Source organism: Camarhynchus parvulus, chromosome 1A (assembly GCF_901933205.1).
Source record: "Camarhynchus parvulus chromosome 1A, STF_HiC, whole genome shotgun sequence".
NCBI classification, from domain to species: Eukaryota; Metazoa; Chordata; class Aves; order Passeriformes; family Thraupidae; genus Camarhynchus; species Camarhynchus parvulus.
The window spans coordinates 7,600,218-7,621,468 of NC_044586.1; the positions used below are offsets into that span (position 1 = coordinate 7,600,218).

Here is a 21,251-nt window from a genome sequence, read left to right on the forward strand (position 1 = left end):
CCGAACGGGGCCGCTGGCGCCTCCGCGCACGCCCCGTGCCCTCAGCGGCCACGCTGCGCTCCCCGGCCGGGGCTGCCCGAGTGGCGGCGGAACAAAGCTCGCTGTGCCACCGGGGCCCGCCCGTCCCGCTGCCCGCCCCGGGACCGCAGCTCGGCGCTTAAAGGGCCCGCGCGGTGTCAAACGGCCCCGGCTTGGCTACGGCGACACGGCCCGACCGCGCCCTTCCAGCCTCCCCCCAGCCCTGGCCGGCCCGCAGCGGCACCCAGGGCCCGGCCAGGGCCAGCCGCACGCCCGCTCCGCCCGGCGGGCCGGGGGGCGCTGGGCCGGCGGTGGCCGTCGCTGCTGGCGCGGCCCCTTTAAGGGGCGGTGCGGGTGCCGGGAACCCACGTCAGTTTCGGCCCCGAAACTCCGGATCAATGAGCGGCGGCGCGGGGCGGGGCGCAGCGCCCGGCCCGGCCCGGCCCCCGCTGCCGCCTTTCGGTTTCTCTCTTTTCCAGGAAGGAAAACACCGGCGGGGACCGGGGCCGCGCCCCCCGCCCCCCACTTCCCTTCCCGCGCCCTCTTCCCTCTTCCCGCGCGCGCGCGCGCATCGCCTCGCGCGGGAGCCGCGAGCACGCGCAAGGCACACGCGCGCGGGGTGGGGGGGCGCGGGCGGCCGCGCGCCCGCGGGGGAGCGGCGGCAGCAGCGAGGAGCGGCCCCGGCCCCGCGGCCCGACCCCCCGCGCCACCCCGGCCGCGCCGCGCCCGCCCCCGGCCGCCACTTCCCCTTGAGGGGACGGGCCGGGTCGGGCCGCGCCGCCGCGCCGGGAGAGGAGCGGAAAGTGGGGAAAGCCCGAGAACTTCCCGTCTGCCCGCCCGCGCCTGCCCCGTCGGGCTCCGCCGAGTCCCTCCAGAGAGATGTCCGAGACTCCTGCTCAGTGTTGCATCAAGGTAAAGCCCCGTCCCTCTGCCCGCACGGCCCCTGTCAGCGCGGGTCGGGGGCGGTGGGCTTCGCCGTGCTTTTGCCCAGGGTTATTTTGGTGGAAATAACTGGTTTTCCCTCTTCTGTTTTTCACGCGGGCGGGCGGGGGTCGGTGCCCCGGTTTGCGGACGCTCCGGCCGCGGTGCCGCGGGCTGTCAGCGCCCTGCGCTGCCCGGGGCGGACACGGCGGCGGGCCCGGCTCGGCCGGCGTGGCTCTCACGGCGCGGAGCTTCAAGGGGGCCCCGGAGCCCGGCCCGGCCTCCCGCGGGCTTGGCTGCCCGCCGTCCCCGCCGGCAACTTCGTAGAAAGTTTCCTGCCGTCGGGGAGATGCAGCCGCTCCTGCTTCCGCCTACAGTGGGTCGTGGGTCTTTCTCTCTGTCTCTTTCTCCCTGTCTTTACTGAATTTTAATATTTTTCCCCTTCTTATCCGTATTACTGCTGTTTATTTTAGTGGTTGCGATTCCTGGCATCGCTTGCCGGTGGCAGGTAGGAGAGCCAGGGCTGCCAGCCCAGTCCCGCTCCGGCAGGGGCTGGGGGATGTGTTTCCCCGTGCCCTGGCCTGCTGGAGAAGGGCTTACCCCGGGAAGTTTATCGTTTTAAGTGGAGGCGGCATGAAGCTGAGACAATGGAAACAAAATTGAGTTTCCTTTTCTGTCCAGACCCTTCCTATCTAGCAGCCCACTGCTTTCCTCTCGTCTTCCCTCACTCTCCGGTTTTGCATTTTATTTAGGAGTCGCTTTGTCTTGTTGCAAGCCAGGAATCTCCCTTCTGCTCCTGACTAACTGTGCCCGAGTAAGAAAGAGATCTTTAGTGGTTGTCTCTCCCTGCCCAGAAGGAAGAGGTGACTTCCAGACTCTCTCCGAGGGGAAGAGCCTGGAATAAACACTTATTCAGCATGATGCTCTTTTGTTTGCTTGTCCCGTGTGCGTACGGGGGAGTCTTGCATTCTGTATGGTGGGAGCACAATTTGAAAACTTCTGGGTGTATTTTCTCTTGCTGTGTTAAATGCAATCGGGCCTGTGTCCCGTGGCTTAGAGTCTAGTTTGACTTTTCGTAACACAGACAGGCAAACTGGATAACGGGGTATTGTATGTGTGTTACTCTATGGTGAAATGCTAATGCAGGCAAAACGTGTTCTATTAACTCATTGGCTCCCTAAAGGTATATAAAATGAGATATAGCTGCTGTTTTTTTCTGGTAAACCCCGTGGAAAGATAGGATGTGTTCTCTGGATCAAAGAACACAAATGTCATGAAAAAGTGGTGTCATATGAGCTGTATTTCCTTGTTTTTGACGTGTCATTTTGAAAATAGGAGGCTTACTTCTGCTCTTACTGAAATCAACAGCCATCCTGTTGATTTCAGGAACTGTAAAACTGGTCCTTACAGTATGATTCTGTAATATACCTTAGTGACAGTAAGTAATCAATTTCCTAACTGGAGAGATACAAATTTTCCTTCAGTCTTGACATTAACAAATGCTACATTTCCATTACATTTCAACAGTTACTGGAAAACTGATTTTTTTTTTTTTTTAAGTGACTGATTGTAAACATCATGATCCGAGCTTATTTTTTAATGTGCATTTTGTCTACATGTAGAAACTGCTGTTACAGGCTTCTCTGTTCCTGTCTGTTTTAGCATTTTCAAATTTTAAAATTAAAACTTTGCAGACAGAAGTGTGAGCTTCAAATGAAAGCTTTTCTTCACCAGTCTAACTGTTCTGGGTAGTTTTCCCTTCAGCTTTTCTAACTATTGTTGTGTTTTGGACACTTTTTTAAACCAGGTGATAAAGGTGATTGTGTTCAGCAGCTGGATTTAAGAGGAGCTGCTTAAATGGTAGTTGATTATGTGAATGCAACTGATAATTTCTTCAGTATTCCAGTCTGGCTCATGACATGGAATATTATACTGAGGCCGGGGAGAAAGCTACACAGAGTACCCCAACTTCGCTACCTTGTTCTGAAAAGGAGGGGAGTGTTGTGCTACATGGGTGTCACCAAGTTTCTCTAGCAGCTTGTGAACGGGAAGCAGTGGTGCTGGTGGGTGTGTTTTCTTGTTTTCTTGTTCTTTTCTTGGTTTGTTGTTGGTGTTCTTTCTTCCCCTTCCTCCTCCAATTCAGGACAAGGGTGCAGGCAGTAAATGCCACGGCACCTGGGGTGGTGAGCACGGAAAGATTCAGCAGAGAAGGTGAAGGCTGGTGCTTTGTTTGTGCCCGAGCTGCTCAGTGCACAGTCTTCCTAGCTCATCGTTAGAGAAGTGCTCTAATCAGATTTGGGAAAACTTTGAGGAGGTGAAGTTTTGGCTTATATTTTATTACTGGTAATCAGTGTAAGCTTGCAGTAATATCTTGGATTGTGTTAAGTAGTTATCAGTATGTGTGTGTGATTGTGTATTGATACGTGCTTGCTTTGCAGCAAGCATGTGCTGGCTGACTCCTCTGGGAGATGAAAAATACCCTGCTGATAGCCAGACCTTGCCAGCACTTGGGTGTGTGCTTGCCTGGCTCACGGCAAGCAGACCCACTGTGCACTTGTGGCAGGGAGGTTGGCATGTGTAGGGTCCAAAGCTGTGGCGAGAACTCATCCTGGGGTTTAGAAGGTAAAATCTCAGGGGTGAGAGATGAGCGTGAAGGTTGGGCCCTCAGTTTTTGCTAGAGCTTAGGGTGTCAGCATACTCTGCGTTGACTGGGAGGCTTTGGGGTTGTGATGAGCTCCAATCTGCAAGGGCTTGAAGGCTTTTGACTCTGAGGTCAGCTGGGAAGGGGCACCTGGTGTGGTTGTGATAGTCAGGCTCTTTTCATAGATGGAATATCTGTGTTGGTAGTAAACCTGTTTCTCTGATCCTGAGCCACAGTAGTTAGCTGATTATATTGTTGTAAATAGTGCCACGATGTTGGCACTCATTACAGTATTGGCAAGTGATCCTTAAGGCCTCACCTCTCCTCCCACAGATGGGAGAATTGAGGCACCAGGGGAGTGTAAACATCTTGGCAAAGACATACACGGGAGCAAAAGCTCAAAGGGAGACAGGACTAGCAGTATAGGCACTGTTGATTTTTTGTGATTAATTAAGGTCTATTTGGTAATAAGTTCTGTTCAAAAGCTCACTTGGAGCTTTCTGATTGTCAGGATCTCCTTAATTTTTTGCCTGAAATGAATATACCTTGAGAATATCACACGGAGATTCAAAATACAGCAGGCAAATGGAAGGTTCCCAAAGGGCACAGTTTAATTTGTTTATTTTTTATAAATATGACAGTCTCAGTTGCTTAGTCTGACTTACCATGTGACCATACAATTGTGCTGGCACAAGTGTGAAGTTGTGTGGGAACTAAAATTTGGGTATGGGGACAGATCAGCTGCTTCAGGTCTTGCAGAGCAGGACCTCTCAGAGCCCAGGGTCCCTTGTGTGCCCCTGGCTGATGCTTGAACTGAGAGTGCTTGCTGTGGGCAGCACTGGAGGCACAGAGCCTCACTGAAATCAGGGTTCACAACTGTTTCAGTGCAGATTTGATGTAGGTGCAAGCTTGGTGGATATAGGTGCTCTCTCTTGTGCTGAGCTCAATGGGGGTGGCTGCAGGAATCCTTCAGCACGGGATCCTGTAGCTGAACGGCTTCATAGAGTGCTCATTCTGGATTGAAGGATTTACTTTCTAATAGTTTAAAAAAAGGAAGAGGAAAGAAAAAGCTAAAGGGCACAGAATCAGTGTAGTGGTTGAGTTTTCAATCTTAATTTTTTTCCCCTGACTGACTTACTTTTTGGGTGGTGGGTTATGTCTCCTGATACCTCGTTGATGCTGTTTCTGCAAAAAGCCCTCTCTCACTGAAGGCTTCTCATGCTGAGGGACTGTTCAGCTCCACATGGCCAGAATCCTGTTGCCCTCAGCCAAGGCTGAATATCTGTCAGTGCAGAGCGTGTTCCTTAGTGTTTACTTGTGTACAGGGAGGAGGATCCTCCTTCTGTTAGTGTCAGTGACAAAGCTGTCATTAAATTCAGTGGTGGAGGATTGAATGGTAGAAGACCAGTGTTTGGAAGTACATACTATTTAACACCTGATTAATCACTTAACTCCTTGGCACCAAGTAAATTGAATCCCTCTGAAGCAAAATTTTACTAGCACTGCCCCAATTAAGCAGTGGTCATTAGCATTCACTGTGTCATTACAGGTGAAGTCAGTTTCCTGGGAGGCAACCCATTAAAAGAGCATCTTGAATCTGAAATGCCCCAGTGAAACAGAGTACACTTTAATGATAATTTATATGCATATTGCAGCGTGCATCCCAGAGTGCCTTTTGGAGGGAGGTGACTAAACGGTGCTGTGCTGATAGAAATGATGATAAGAGGGACACGAAGTCTTCCACAGTAACACAGAAGCAGTCTTTCTGCCTTTTAGAAAAGTTATCTGAGTCCTTGAGTGCTTGGGTTCTGAATTCTTCTGACTAAAGTTCTCCTAATAACCTGCTTACTGCAGGAAAGGGAGAGAGCTGAGGTAACTGGTGGTTTTGGCCAGTAATATAGTTTTGACCTACAGTCCAAAAATTGGCTAACTTGTTTTTGGGTTCTTTTTGCATATGTTTGTTTTGGAGTATTTTGTAGTTCATTGCCTTCAGCTGGGCATCCCCAGAGTACCAACAGCTCAAAAGCCAGTGCTGGAATTGATCTGAAAGTGATCGCCTTGTCTTTTGCTTTCCCCATCTGTGAAACAAGCATAAAGTAATAATAAATGTACCTATGCAGGGCGATAGCAGGGCTAAGTATTTGTGATGCAGCATGGAAACAAACAGTGTTTATTACAGAAATCAGGGACAATGATCTGATTTGTACCTGGCTTTTTAGTTCACAGTGCTTTGGGGGCTGGAGTTTGGTGGTGGTTGTTTGGCTTTTGCTTTTTTGGTGTGGGCCACCTAGCTTTGCTGAGCAGTCAGAGCAAGATCTTGGAGCTTCAGTGTGTCCTGAGGTCTGGATCAGCCACACGTGGGCAGGGTGGTGTTTCTGTGCCCACAGCCTACATGGAAGGCGGCTTTGGAGGAGGCTGGCTCGTGTTGCTGCCACAATCCTGTTCCTGGCCCAGGGCAGGAGCACCTGGGAGGGATGGCAGCCAGATGTGGCTGCCAGAGCAATCCCCACCACCTTCCCCTGACCACCGCCCTTCCCAGGGCTCCCCGAAGCTGGATGCAGAGCAGGTTCCATACACAGCTGTTCCAGGTGTTACTCCTTCCCTGGCAAGGGAGGACTGCCTGGTGAGGACAGGACGATGATGAACTACTAGCACTGCCACAACAGTTAGTTTTTAAGTTGCACTATGTCCCTGTGCCTCCCAAAGGAAGGAGGCTGCCTGGAGCAGCCCATGGGTGGGATGTTCCTATAGGCAGTCCTGAAGCAGCCAAGCCAAACCCAGGTATGTTCAGCCTGAGCAAAGAGACCAGGCACCAAAGCTTCTGTGCTTTTAACAGTGCAGTTGTGCCTATTGATTCCTGCTAGTGTGGGTTATTTTTTAGGTCTACAACCCATGCCAAATTTAGACCATACTGGTTGTGATGTTGCTGAGTTGTCTTCAGGCAGTATTTTGTTGAAGCACAGAGGAGAACTGCACTCTTCATCTACTTCTTTAGTAACATGGGGGACTCCAGCCTAGATTATAGTGACTGCTTTTGTTTTCTTCTTCTTTTTTTCTTCTTTTTTTTTCCTTTTTTTTCCAAAAATGCCACTGCTGGCAGGGAAATAAATGCAGAAAACTCCAGCCAAAGTTAAACTTGTTTGTGGAATGTCCAGGAGCACTGGTAAATAAAGGATTTTTGAAAAGGGTTAAGTTTTTCACTGATAGATGGTATCATCTGCTGTAATGCTACGAAGCTCTAAAGTGAACTGGGTACAGCAGTTAAGGAAAGCTATAAATGATTCTTCATCTAAATGAATTTCCAAAGGTTATTCCTTGTTAAGCCACATGCAGTGTCTTTGCTTCCTTGTTGTTCTTGTATAGTTTGCAAAAACTGTCGTGGTTAAGCCAGTCTGGAGAGGAGAAGGGTCTGAAGGAGATTCTCACTGCAGAGTGTGTTGGTGTTCTATGGAATGTATGCACATAGAAATATATAGCATTGTAAATAATTTTAAAGATGTGTCTATTGCCAAGAGTAGCATTGGGTGTAACTGCAAGAGATGTGTTAATACAACTCCAAAAAAGTACTTTGGATGTGGCAGCTGGATTTCACATATTTAACTATTCACAGCTGCCCAATATTAAATCCAGAGCTTGGATGTTTAATTTTAAACTAAAATTAAATATGATTATGAATAGGGACAATGAATGATTTCTTGGGGTTTTTTGTTAGTTGTGTTTGCTTTTTTGCAGGTTTTGTTTTGGGCTTTTTCTAGCCAGCTCAAGTAGGGTCTGATCAAGAAATTGTAAATTATTTGTTTTAGGAGTTTATTCTGGACAAAACCAACTGGCAAGAACTAAGGACTATCCTTAAAACTGATGAAATGAAGCAGAGTGAGGTTCTTTATATGGTTTGAATTTCAACTGAGTGTAGCTGAAGTGATTTTTTTCATTATGTCTTCAGTGGTATCCTCCAAAACACCTCTTAACAGAAACTAGGAATGTTTTCTACCTGGTCTGGGGTTCTGTGGAAGTCTATGAACTTGGAGCTCTACTAGGTAAATAAAATTTCTAATAACAGTGCCAGAGACAGCAGTACTAAAATTCAGAGATGGATTTATCCAGATAGTAGGGCCACAACAAGGCATTCTGTAGCTGCAAACCACATTTCCCATTTATCCACCTCCTTTTTTGCTTACAAAGGATTTCACATAAAGGTAGTTTCCATCATTGGTGGAGCCTCATGAAGCTTTGCTGATACTCTTGGAGGTCAAATGCAGTGATCCCAGCATTGACAGCAGTACTGGGGAGCCCTTTCCTGACCTTCTGTAAGTTCTGTGTTGTGATTTCCCTTCTCTATGACAGAACTAACAGTTTTTTATCCTCGTGGATTAGGACTGGAGACAGTTGTTTCACCACGTTCCCTCTTGAATGGCTTGTTCTCATCTTCCTACTTGCCTTGTGCTTTAAAATACAGGCAAAGCCAAGCATTTTCTGACCTGGCCAAAGCTGAGCTTTGGTAGAGTGTGAGGAACTTGAGGTTCTGGACTGAGGCTTTTGGTTCCCTTTGTCACTGGAGGCTACTGGGAAAAACACTCCTCAGTAGATGGATCTTTCCTGCCAAATCTGTGAAAAGCTGCTTGGATGTTTCCAGTGGGCACCACTGTGAAAGACTGGCTGCAAGTTAAAGCCTGCAGAGCAAAGGAGGTAGTGCTGATAGGCTGCTGTCACCTGTGCCACTGCCCTTCTCCTGCGGTGGCTCTGGTCCCAGCAGTGTCACTCCAGCTCCATGGGAATGGCTCCCTGCAGTTCAGAGCACCACTGCTGGGTTGGGCAGCCTGGTGGGGAGATGTGCAGGTGTTGGATGTCCAGCTGGCATGGATGCCCATGCCATGCTGGATGCACACCTGAGTGGCAGGCCCACCATCTCCCTGGAGGCGAGGAAATGAAGGGCTGGGCTGCTTTCACAGAGGGATGAGGATGCACTCAGTGCTGCCAGGGGTTCCAGGAAGGGCACCAAGTTGCAGGAACAGGAGTGCTGATGGGTATGAATTCCCTTCTCAGTTGGCAGACTGAGTGGTTGTGTCGCTGTCTCATGACTTGAGCAAATGTGCTCTCTGGAAGAGGACTTGGGGAAGACTGTGGGAGCAGCTTCCAGGAGAAGGTTATGGGATGTAAAATGTTTCATGGCTTGTGGCTTGAGATATGTATCACCTATTGCACAGTAAACACTGGCCTCAAATACACTGGAGATCGTGTCCTAGCAAACTGCCTCACCTCAGCTGAGTCATCAGAGCCATCCATCCATGACTGACCATGTGCTGGCTTCTGTTACCTCCCAATGGGGACAAATTACAACCTCAAAGTAAGAAGAGAGTGAATTAATAGTGTATGCAGAGCCAATTAGCACAGCCAAGTGAAGCATGTTGACGGGCAGTGGCTGCAGGCTTGGAGAAGTGGGCAGAAAGTGCAGGGGTAGAGGTTTTTTCCTTGGTAGTTTTGAGTGGGGCACTTTCAAAACTTCCTGCTTAATAGAAGCACCAAGGTCTCTTTGAGATGATTGCTGATAGACGTCCCAGAACTAGTCTGGCACCTGGGATCATATTTTAGGAAATGGTTTGGTTAGTGAATGAAAGAGAAAGCTGAGCTCAGTTTTCGATTTGGGGTGAAACAGGCAAATAAAACCATAGTGGGAAAGCAACAGGGAGTAAAATAGAAATTATCGGTGTATTGCAGTTTGAATCTGTTCTGTTTATCAGTTCTGATTACAGTGTGCCTTTCTGACTACTGAAAAATATACAAAAATGTGCAGTGGGGTTGCCTGGGGAAGCTTCTCTAGGAAGACAGGCTGCAGTGCCTAGGACTTTTTGGCTTGGAAAGGAGACTGCTGAGGGAGATATAATAGAAAATTGTAAAATTGCACAGCAATGTAGGAAGGAGAGCAACTCCTGATAGTTCATAGTTAAGAGCAGGCAAGGACCTTACTAGCCAGGAAGATTAAAACAAGTACTTCTTCCATCTGTGGAGCTTTGGAGCTCCCTGCTGCAGGGTGGTGTGGAGGCTAAAAGTGCAAATAGATTTAAAAAAAGAGGGTAGATGAACGTGAGGAAGATAGTAAGACTAACAGCTTCTGTGTGGGGGAACCTCCCTCTATTTACCCTGGGGATAGTTAGCTTTTTCTGTGTGCTAAGCCTTTCCCAAAACAGAGACTTCTTTTGGGGATAAGATCATAGGCTTGCTCTGATGCTTTGTAGGCATTCAGATGCTTCCATATAAAATTTTCTATCCTGGAAGGATGGTCTTAAATATGCTTCTCCTTCAGGCTCTTTTCTAAGTCTCAGCCCCAGCAGTCTTGATTTCAAGAAGATTAGTTAATTGTTAGTGAGAAGAGAGCTAAGGAGGAGTTGGTATCTGTGACTCAGAGGCTCGTGAAGTCAAGGTTGCTTGGACTAGCAAGAGATTGGCTTTGCTTCTGTATTTACCCAGATTCAGATGCCAGAAGGGAAAGCTTTGAGGGGATGCACAAAATTGGAATTACAGCTCAGGATTTGAAAAAGTTTTCTGGGTTTGGGGAAGAGGCAATTGATTGCTTCTAAGAGCCAAATGTGGGTTACCCATACTTTTCCAGAGGTCTCCTAATTACCATTGTCACCCATGGGGAATGTGTTGCTGAAGCATTAACTCCTTTTCCCTTGTGTGACAAACGGCGTCCCAACTGGAGCTTGTAGCAATGGGCATCAGAGTTGGTTGCTGCTTTCACTGCCTGGCCAAATGTTGCAAACATTCACTCAGCTCTGTCACTTGCTAAGGAATGCTGTCATTTGTACAGACTTTGCCTCGTGCTTTGACTGTATGTGTTTTTGGTGGTTTTTTTGTTTTGTTTTTAAATGGCAAACAGAAGAATGGCTGTACAAAATCAATTCTGGTGTTATTTTGCATATGTATTTTTAAGGTATTTTCCTAAAGAGAGAGTGATTCACAGTGTTGGATGGCCATTAAAATGTATTGATGTGCAGCTAAAAATGGCTTTTAACCTAAATTTACTTTTCCTCTCTGCTAATCTATACAATGTCCACAAATATCTATTTAAGTAATTGGATAGTCTCATAAAGATTTAGTTAGGTTTTTATTTTGGCAAATAACAAATTACTTTATTTGCTGAATGATTGATTTTTTTTTGTAATAATTTTGCATGTCGTTTTGATTGGCTTTGCAGTGAAATGTAATTGCAAGTGCAGTGTCCAGCATCAAAGCCTGAGCATTAAAAGTAGTTCTTAAGAAGAAAGAAAGGTTTAAAATTGTACATGAAATGGGAGTACCTGGTGCATTTTCAGGTAATATGTAATAAATAACAAGCTTTTTTTCTTAAGCACGTGAATTTTAATTTTTTTTATTGTACTGATTGTTTTCTGCCACGTTGATTTAGTATTAATAGATTTTGTACCCTCACCTCTCACCTTTTGTTGACTGGAGGAAGGAAACAAGCTTTCTGTTTCTGCAGCCCTAAAGCATTTCTCAGCTTTGGGTGATCTAGTCATTGTAATGAACCAATTGACTGAACTGAAAGAAGAAAATCTTCTCTCCATATCTGTTACCAGAAGCTTTGCTCTTTGACAGGCTCAGGCTCTAGAGGTGAAATTGTGGGTCCCACTTGTTTGAATGTGTTCTGGCACTAAGTATTATGCTTGGAATTTATCTATCTTTAAAATGATTTTCTGCTATTGTTGTTATACCTGGATATCGATGCAATTTAGTTTCATGTTTCTTAGTTTGTATTAAATGTGAAAAAAAAACCCAAACCCCTTAAAATTTCAGTTTTTAAAAGAAGTGGCCTGGAAAAATTGTACCTGTTGAGACATAATGCCTTGAATGCAGTGCCAGTCAGAATCTTTTTCTCTCCTCTGCATGTTACCCTCTATACTCTGTTTTCATTTAATGCTTTAGTGGTGAGCTCCATTATTCTCAGCCACAGAGTGCTGCAGCAATGGAAATCAGCTGATGTGAGAGAGATTCCTCCAGTTTGGCATCAAGGTTTGGCTTTGCAAGTAAGAAGGGGAGCTGTGGTAGCTGCAGAACAGGCTGGTGGTTCCAGATTACCAATGGTTGGTTGGTTCCAATTCCCTTCTGGCAGTAGTGTTCTTGGAAAGAAAAGGCTCAGAAAAAACAGGTTTTACCTCATGTCCTGTAGTAGGGGTGTGATACCCAAAAGCCTCCTTTAGCTCCGTGTTTGTGCTGTCCCTCCCCATGAGGGAGGGAGCCAGGACTGTCCTGCTTCACACATGGGAGCAGTGTGGCTTCCTGGAGTCCCTTGGTGCCCGTGGGCTGCAGCCCAGTGACCCTGTGCTTCACCACAGGGGTGTCCCCAGGCCCTTTGCCTGCAGCCTGCCGGGGTCCCCCCTCACTGCTGGCTGGCCAGGGGATGCTGTGCTCCTCCATCACTCCTGCTGGCTCTTCCTGCTTGGGGTGACAACCTCATGGCCCTGCTGCATGTCCCCAGGAGGTGAAGGCTGATGTCACCATCACTTCAACAAGTGGAGTTATAAGGTGAACCTAAATACTGATGAAAGAGAGGTCTGTTTTCCTTCAGTCTAGATTGGGCTTTCATAATTCCCTGTTTCCCATCACTGGTCCACAGAGCACCCTGTCATATGAAAAATGCTTGTTCAGCTCTGTAGGCTTCAGCCTCCTTTTTGTTGAAGAAGAGAAAGTCTTTCCCCAAATAACAGCTGAGATTCTGTCATTTTCTTAGCCTCAAGTAAAAGATGAGCATAGGTAGACCCAGGTTGTTGGCAGATGGTTGGCGCAGCAGTGAGGAAGGTGTGAAAGCCATAGATTGCAGACATGGAGGTAGCCCCTTCCATGATTTGCCTGCAAAGAACACTGAATGCTGGCCTGGAGGGAGGTTTAGAGCATATTTACATGGAAACATTGCAGTGAGTCTATGCATATTTAAATCTCCATCTTCTAAAGAGGAAAAAACCAGCAAACCCCAAAATAAATTAAAGGATTTCATTAGTAGAGTTGGCTAGAGTGATAGCTTTTGGGGATGGAGAAAGTACTATTTTTGGGTTGCTGTCTATATAACAGCTGAGAAACAGAGCCACTTTGCACTGACTGGTCCTCAAAATACCTTTTATCAAATTACTTGCTAGAAAAAAAAAGTGGTTTAGTTAGTATCTATAGTATCTATCTGTCTTATTCTGGAAATAAATACATCTACTTGAAAAACAGACATTTTTGTTCAGAATTTGTCCCTGTGGATTTTCTGTGAAAATTTACCACAGTCTTCCAAGTTCCAACACACTGCTCACCTGCACGTTTTTGTAGCCACATATTGATGGTAAGAGCCCAGGTGGGCAGTTCTGCATTTCAGGGCTGGACCTTCTGTCTTGATTTCTAGAAAAGTTCCCAGGCTGTGCTGCTCTCAGCCCATCCACCTCACAGCCAGACACACAGAAATTTAAAGGTTTTCTGTGGCACTGCTGCGAGGTGAAGCATGGGGAGGCTCTCCACACATGTGTAGAGAGGGAGCTGTTTGAACCAAAGATCTGATATCTGTAATCCTGTACACTTACTCTAGCCTGTGGGATTGGAGGTAGTTGTAGGAAGGAAAACAAGAACCAAAGAAGTAGAGTGGGCTTGAAACTGAAGAAATGAGAAGTGAGGATGAAGAGTTTGCTATGATGAGCAGCAAGGTTCATTGCAGACGCCTGTGGAAATCATTGAAAAAATTAAAAATCATTTGCTTTACTCATGAGAGGCAGAGGCAGGGAGAAGCTGAATTGGAAAGGGTTATTTCTCATTGTATGGGAGGATCAGATGGAAGCACCTGGCAGTTTAGGAGAGTGGGAAGTCTGTTTTCATACAACATGCAGTGAGGTTCCAAAACTTGCTGCCAGCAGGTGTAATGTAGGGCCAAGCAGGCAATTGTTTTCAGAAGACAGTTCTACACAGATTTATCCAGGACCATTCACTGCAAAGAGAACAGCTGTGGTCCTTGGCTCAGAAAGCCCCTAACCTGTGGATTTCTGTGGGTGTGTGCAGCAGATAGTTTATTCCTTGTGCTCTTACCCTGAGCATTTCCTGTTGGGTGGTGCTGGAAATGTGGTATTAGCTTAGACAGACCTTTGAGCTGACCAGGACTACTGCGTTTTTCCATTTTAATTTGGGACTTTCATATTTGGTGCTTGACTCTGTACAGATGCCTCTGACAAGTGGAAAAATAACAGGAAAACCTCTCATGTGAATCAGACCTTCTCTATTTCTTCATCTTGTTGTGCTATTTCCTTAGCAGAAGTAACCTGACCATCTGAAATTCATGAGAGGAATGTTCTTCAGACTATGAAATGAATTTTGTTTGGGAAAATTTCTGGGGATTTTCCTATCCTTGATGCTCCTCTTGGGCTGTGATGCTATTTATTGGCATAAAGTGCCTTGACCTATTTTATTTCTCGAGGTTTTTCTCAAGATTTGGCTGACAGAGGGTGGAAAAAATAATTAGATTGTTAGATAATTCAAATGCTGTGTGCTGTGTCAGGCACACCTCTTCTCATGTCTGATAAGTGAACACAGTTCCTTACAAGGAACTTTTCTTTAGATGGCACAAACATGTAACCACATGACTGTGGCAGATGAACAGGTGTTATACAATACAGGGACAATTCCAGCACTTCCAATAATTTATTCAGTTGGCATGCCTGAAACCTGCATGGAGTGACTATCTTGATTTGATAGTTTGATCTTTTTACCTTTCAATCCCTGACTTTTCTTTTCAAGTTCCTAAAAGCTGGGAAAATTGAAAAGAAAGTATTGTTTACAGGGTACCTGGACTTCATTTCTCTACACATAACTGTTAAAAAATGATCAAGCCAACAGACAGGACCTTCTTGTGGGACTGTGTGTGCACCAAATGTTTTCCTTCAGTGCAAGTTGAGCTGTTTCTCAAATGCTGCTTGTCCTGTGTTAGAACTAGAGAAGGGAGCTAGCTAAAAAGGAAAAAGCTCAACCTGCAGATGCTTGTGTGTCCTTTACAAGGACCCCCATCTGGAATGTGTGTCCTACAGCAGGCAGACATACCCACTATAACAGCCTACTCTCACACAGTGCATCATTGCCTGGCTTTAGGTAAGACTGAGTTGTGATGCCTGTGAAGCACAACTTGCTCACCTCTGATTCTCCTGAGGTCCTGTCCCACTGCAGCAGCCTGGAGTCATCTCTGGGACCTTCCTTTGCTGCTCTACGTGCTGGCTGCAGAGCCTCTTCAGTGTCTAAAGACATTACACCTGCTATCAACACATTAAAAGAGAAGCAGAAAGTCCCAAAATATGCTGTTAGCTGAAAAAAAATTCTGTTTTTCCAGTGTTAAACACAAGGAAGTTAATTTTATCATTCCATACAAAAGCAAATGGAAGTATGTGTGTGTATCCCATGCAAAGTCTGGACAGGCATTTTCCTAAGCCACTGTGCAAGCACAACAGTAACATGACCAGAAGCTGTATTATTTGCCAGGCTTCATAGATAAATCTTGCATTTCTAACTCATACCCAACTACTTAGCTCCTGAATTTCCCACTCAGGCTTTGGGCACTGTTGTGGTTCGTGGTGCTGGAGTACCATCAGTGACAGATGAGCAGTTAATGGTGCACTCTTTAATGCAGAGCTCACTTTAGGGTGGTGAAGCAGGGCTCAATTTTACCATACCTGCCTTTTGTAGTGCTCAGCCCACCCCTTTCTCACCATTACAAGTGGGTAGCCCTGCACAGTCATGCTGAATTTTTCTTCAGCTTTGTACCTCAAGTTTTACCTCACCCTTCATACTTTTGAAGCCACAGTCCTTGAAAGGGGTGGTGGTGAGGATACTGGGAAAACACCACCCTGGGAGACTGAAGTGTTTGTTTTTCAAATCACTTGAAATGGGAGGTAAATGATGAGTCTTGTTTTAGAAAGCAGAAGTATTCTATCTGATCTTGTCCTTCCAGTGGGGAAAAAAAAGGTGAGGATTTGCTAATTTATATGGCAATATGGTCCTAGAATTGGACTGATTTAGACTGCTAATGGAAAGTACTTTGACTTTTTAACTGTGTGTCAGATGAAAGGATAATCTTAGACTGATTTCCCATTGCTCCTGGGTTGCACAGCATCTGCCTAAAAGGAAAAGGCAGTGTGCAGATACCAGTGTACAAATGTAGTGGGCTCACAGGGCCTTCCTTCCCTCCATTTCTCAGTCTCAGGTCTCACTGGTGTTCATTGTTAATTATTCTGGCTCTGGGCTTGTTAAGAAACCCTGAAACCCAAACATTTTTCCAGGCACAAGTCATTTGTGCTGGGATGTTTGTTTAACTAGTGATTGGCCTTCTCTTGTTTTTCCTCTTACTCATAAGAGGTGAGGATCTTTGACCATGATGAAAAGAAGAGTCCTGCTAAGAATATGGTGAGGCATGTGAAAATTGTAACTTCAGCAGAGGTTTTGGGTCTTTGTTCAAGGTTGACTCTGCCAATTCCTGAATTATACAGCGTGGCTGTACAATACTGTCCCACCATCCTTGCTTGCCCTGACAGTGTCTCTGAAGGAGTATTTGCTTATATCCAGCTTCGAATTGATCACTTCATAAGTTTTTAACTATTCTTTTAAAGGCACTACAAAAGTGCACCACTGTTATTTCACTGAGGTTAAAGTTTGATGAAGCTCTCAAGGTAAGGTGTTAGCACCCTGAAGGATCTCGTTCCACCCTTCCCCTGTCTTCTGCCGAGGGCTGGCACAAATGTTGTGGTGGATGTGTGCATGACAGGGCAGCAGGTCTGGGTGAAAATGGACAGCTTGTGCTAGTGCAAGGCACAGCCTGGTGGGAACATGGGGAGGGTAGGACATGGTTTTTTTGGTGGTGGTGCCAACAGATCTGTGATTAAAGCATTGATGAAACTCTGAATAAACCTTTGTGTTACATGACACCAGAACTGAAGCTTTTAAGGATTCACGCCTACTTTCTTTACAAAAGCTGTCCCTTCAGGCTAAGTAGATTAAATATAGGAAAAGTAGTTGGGGGTTCAGGAAAACTTGATGGCTCTTTTGCTGAGACGCCATCTCTGCTTCAAAAAAAAAATACACCAGGCATCTGAAGCAGCATGGTTTGCTGTTGGAGAGTGAAGGGTAGAGCTGTTTCCTGGAGGTCTGAATGAGCCTTGTGGTATCAGTGTGAGGCTCTGCCACTGTCACCTGCAGCCTCCCAATCGTCCTGTGGCTTGCTCTGCATTTGAGCACGCCGTGGCTGAGCTGTTTCAGTTTAATGCTTTAATAAAAAGAGGCACTGGCATGTATTGAGTTTTCTAAGATAGACTGAGAACGCTGAAAGCCAAACCTCCCTGCGTTCATTGCAGATTTGTCTGTTCTGTACCACTGGTGCTGACTGACAGTCTGGACCTGTTTAACCATGCAGCAAAGCGTGAAGCCTCTCTAGGTCAGGGAAGGAAGCTTGTCCCAGGTGCCTAATCTAGAGGGCATTACAGAGTTTCAATTACCTCTTGAAATGATGTCCTCAAAGCATGCAAACATGGCACTGATACGTTCAGTCCTTGAGCTGTGCTTACCACAGCTTTCCTGGGAATTTGGTGTAAATGCCCAGTTTGGTGTGCAAGGAATCTGTGACAGCCTTTGGATAGAAAACTAGGCCAGCTCACCGATCTTGTTTTACATTTCTTGTGTCTTCTGTGCTGGCCTTGCAACATGGTTATAAGATAAGATGGTTATAAGATAAGATAAGATGCCTGGTGCATCTACTCCTTATCCTGGACAGGGAAGGTAGGCTCAGGTGAAGGTCACTCTGTGGAGGTACAGGAAGTTTTAGTCCAGGCCCTGCTCTGTCACTGTATTGTCTGTGACCTTGAAGTCATTTAATGTGATTGCCACTTCATAAAGTGTTAACACCTAGCAAAATGAAGTCAGATGAGTGGTAGAAACTGCTTGTGCTTCTGTTATACAGATAATGAATAAGATCTTGCCTTAATCTCCTGCTGGAAGATTAATGCTGCAGAATTATTGGTAGTAGGACTCAGGGTTTAATAGCACTGGGGTATGATTTTGGATAGTTCAGCCCTTCTTTTTTTTGTCCCCCCTAATAAAACTTTTGTTGTGAATTTTTACCTGAAAAACTCTGTAGATGCCACTGTGCTGCTGTGTTGGTTAATGCACAAGAAGGCCTGAATCACGGCTAGGATAATGAACTTGAAGTTTAATGAAGATCAATATTGAAATCTGCTCAGTGTGGGACTGACTTAAGTTACCAATTCTGTATTACACCAAGGTTTTTGATTTGTGTAAATTTTAATGAAATAGTTTCTTCCAACTGATAGCAGTTTAGATGATGTTGTGGTGAAGACTTGAGAAGTTCTCCTCCCTCCAAAGTTACTTGAAAAGCTAAAGAAGATTCTGCAGCTAAAGGAGAAATGATGCCATTCTTTGTGACACAGAGATTATAAGACAATTGTGTTTTATTGGACCTGATCTCTAGCCTTCACTGAATTCAAGAGGATTTGGCTGAAGCCTGTAGTGATAACTGAGCAAGAGATGACTGATAAGAGAAACTCCTTATTAGTCAGTGGCACTGGTTGTAAAGAAAGTTAGGACAAGAGACAGATGTTGTCACAGAGGTAACATCAGTAGTTCTAATTCATTTTCTGAAAGCTCGAATATGAGGAAAAAGGAATGCCTTTGGTTTCAAGAAAACAAACCTTTAGAAGTTGTGTAGGTTCCTAGGGATTTATTAACAGCAAACTCCACTTGTCTGTTTAATTACTGTTGCTTTTATTTTGAGGTATTCTCATAGAAAGCAGAATAATTCAGCATTTCAGAACTCAAATAATTAATTTGTTTTTTCCTGACTCAGCTTGAAGAAGCTGACTGAAAGAACACCTTTCCCTCCAAATATAGACAGACAATATATTGTCTAATAAAGATAATTTCTGAATAGCAGATGATGAGAGCAGCAGCAGAAATAGGAATTGATGGTATTTATTTCTTCTCCTTTTTTTTTCTCCTGAGCCTCTGCACTGCCTGCAAAGTTGGAAAACTTAAATCATCTCATGTACTGAGGGAAGGTTTGTATCTCTCCCTCCCAGTAAAATACAATCAGGTCTCTGACAAATAAGAAGTTGGTGTGGGATCTACCTCATCACTTTGGTTGACTGCTGTAGAAGACGTGTGTCTTTTATTCATCTGGCTATTATTACATTATCATCTCCTTGTGGGTACTGTAACAACTGGAAGAACTCTCCAGTTGTTAAATCCCTTTCAGGTTTGTTTAGAGTGGTTGTCTCTCTCGGTTTTGTGTCTTGTCCCATCTCAGAGGTGTGATTTCCTCTTTATTCTGCTACTCCTTGCTGAACACTTGACACAGTACAAAGAGGTGCCAAGGTAGGAGTGCAGACAAGTAGTGCTGTAGACTTGTTCAGCATGGACTCAGTGCATATCAGACAATGAAAAGGTTGGATGCTGAATGTTTTTGTTGAGTTTAATTTTGTAAAGGAAAGAACCCATAGCTTAACCCTTCCCTGTAAATAGATAACCTTTATCTATCCATTGGGACATTGTAATTTGTAGATAGAGCTAAATATACAAAAGTGAGATTTTAATTTTTTTGTGGGAGGAAAGGCAGGGGAAGTGGTGAAAACAAATTATGTAATATTAGAAATCCTCAATTTAGAAATGTATCTTCCACAGTCACCCTGCTGAATGTCCGTGCGTTGCCCTCCCTGCTTCTCTGAGTCCTGCCACTCTTCCCGTGTCACTGCTGGTGTGGGCTCTCAGCTCTGTTAGGGGACAGCAGCTCTGCCCTGACAGGCAGCTCCCGGGCATTATTCCCTTCCTTTTCCTTTCCTAGGCTGAAACAATCCATGTTTGCCACCTTGTCTGAGATCAGGCAGTTTTCCAAGCTGCAGCAGCTGTTCGTATATTCCTCTTAGGTTATTTGAGCTGATGCACAGAAGATTTTGGAGCTGCCCCTGCTGGGCTTACTTAAGTTCCTGAGAGTTGTTTTTGCTGTATCCATCCTTGAATTAGATCAGCTCAAGCAATGTTATTGTGCAATTTTTGCTCAGGACCAGTACAGCAGACAAGAAAGGTGTGTGTGTATGTGTGTGGGAGGTTTTCAGTCCTGTAAATAATAATAATAATAATCTCCTACTCTTCAGTGGTCACTTCTTTCCTCTGCCATTACTCCCAAAGAGTGTTCCTGCATGTTTTTCTGGTGATACAAGGTTTCCTTTGGAAGTTAGGTGCCAATTTGAGCTTCACTTAGAAGCTTTACAAAAAGATTGTTGAAGTGTGCCGAGAGAGAGCACGGGCTCCCTTTGAGCATCTTGCCTGCCTTTGGGGTATCCCTGTGAAGAGCTGCAGGTTCTTAAATGCTTTGAGAAAGGGCAAGGGGATCAGTTCCTGGAAGACTTTTCTTTCCCTGGGGGACCCTGGAGGAATTTTGCTTGTACTTTATATGCACTTAGCGGTGAGAACAAATGCACCTTGCTCTGCGTTTCTTGGAACTGTGTCTTGCTCACCACTTACATCTCTAGTTGTGGTGCTGTGTGTTTTTGTGTACTCCTGACTCCTGTGGTGGTTGTGGATTTTTTGCCTTGTGTGGTTTGAAGCAGAGTTGCTGAGGACTCTGTGTGTGTGTAGGAATAGCAGATTAGAAAATGAGAGGTTGGTAGGCTCAAAGAGCTTCCTGAAAGTGTGGGAGTGCAGGCCAGAGAAAGGAAGAGAAATCTTTTTGAAGCTGTATCAGTGCTTTCCATGGACAAGAATAGCAGGCAGAGAGTATTGACAGAGTGGTCTGAGGATAAGTGTTGCTGCATAGCAAAGTGTTACTGCTGTAGAAATCATGCTGTCCATGAAATAAATTCTTGCAGTGTGAGTGCAGTTTTACTGGTGTGGTTGAATCACAGCACATTCTGCTCACACAGCTGTGTTAATGTCAGTCAGACCTGGTGAGTGCTGATAAGTCTGCACGTGTCAGTAGTGTACGTGCAACTCTTAGAAAAATTATGGAGGTGATGTGAGGAGCAGCTCAGATCATGCCTTGTGACATGCTCTGCCCCTGGGAGGAGATGGCTGGGTGTTCTGTTGCAGGTCTGTAACGTGTGTGGTTCATCACTGCTGCAGTGGTGTTTGTGCCCTTCCTCCAGCTTGTAGAATGTCCTTCCTGAAAACAATTCAGCTCTTTACCTGAAAGATTGTAGTGAGTGGTAACCAGGCCTTGGGTTACCACAAGGAAACATTTTGTTTTGTGCTTTAGCTGCTGTTTCCAAAGGCTTTACAAAGTAAATCAGTGGAATTTCCTGGTTTTCTAATGGAGAAGCTGAGGCAGAGAGGAGCGGGGGTGAGAAGAGAGCAGCTTATGTTGCACCTACAATCCTAATATGGGAATAGCAACCTGTTTTGCTTTAGCCTGGTGCTTTGGCACCTGTTCAACAAAACATTTTAGCATATGCCTAATGATATGCATGGCAATAGCTCCCTTACCATTTCCTCTTTTCAGAGCATCATAAACAGTGCTTGTTTCTGAACCCGGACTGCAGGGCTGTGCCCACTCATGCCAACCCACTGGAATCACCCAAGTTGTCAGCCAGGACGCAGCTGGTGTCAACATCTGGCCTGTAGAACCTGTCTTATCATTAAGGATGCAGAAGGTGGAGCAAAGAGTCAT

The 21,251-nt window shown here is 45.5% G+C and overlaps 1 protein-coding gene across 2 annotated transcripts in view; it reads left to right on the plus strand.

The window, feature by feature from the left end:
- The first annotated feature begins 734 nt into the window (after nt 1-734).
- Nucleotides 735-21,251, plus strand: part of ETV6 (ETS variant transcription factor 6) — a 123,312-nt gene continuing 102,795 nt past the window's right edge. For both annotated transcript variants that reach the window (XM_030959450.1, XM_030959451.1), the window contains exon 1: nt 735-930. In XM_030959450.1, coding sequence (XP_030815310.1) covers nt 898-930 — 33 coding nt within the window. In that variant the 5' untranslated portion in view covers nt 735-897. The remainder of the gene's footprint in view (nt 931-21,251) is intronic.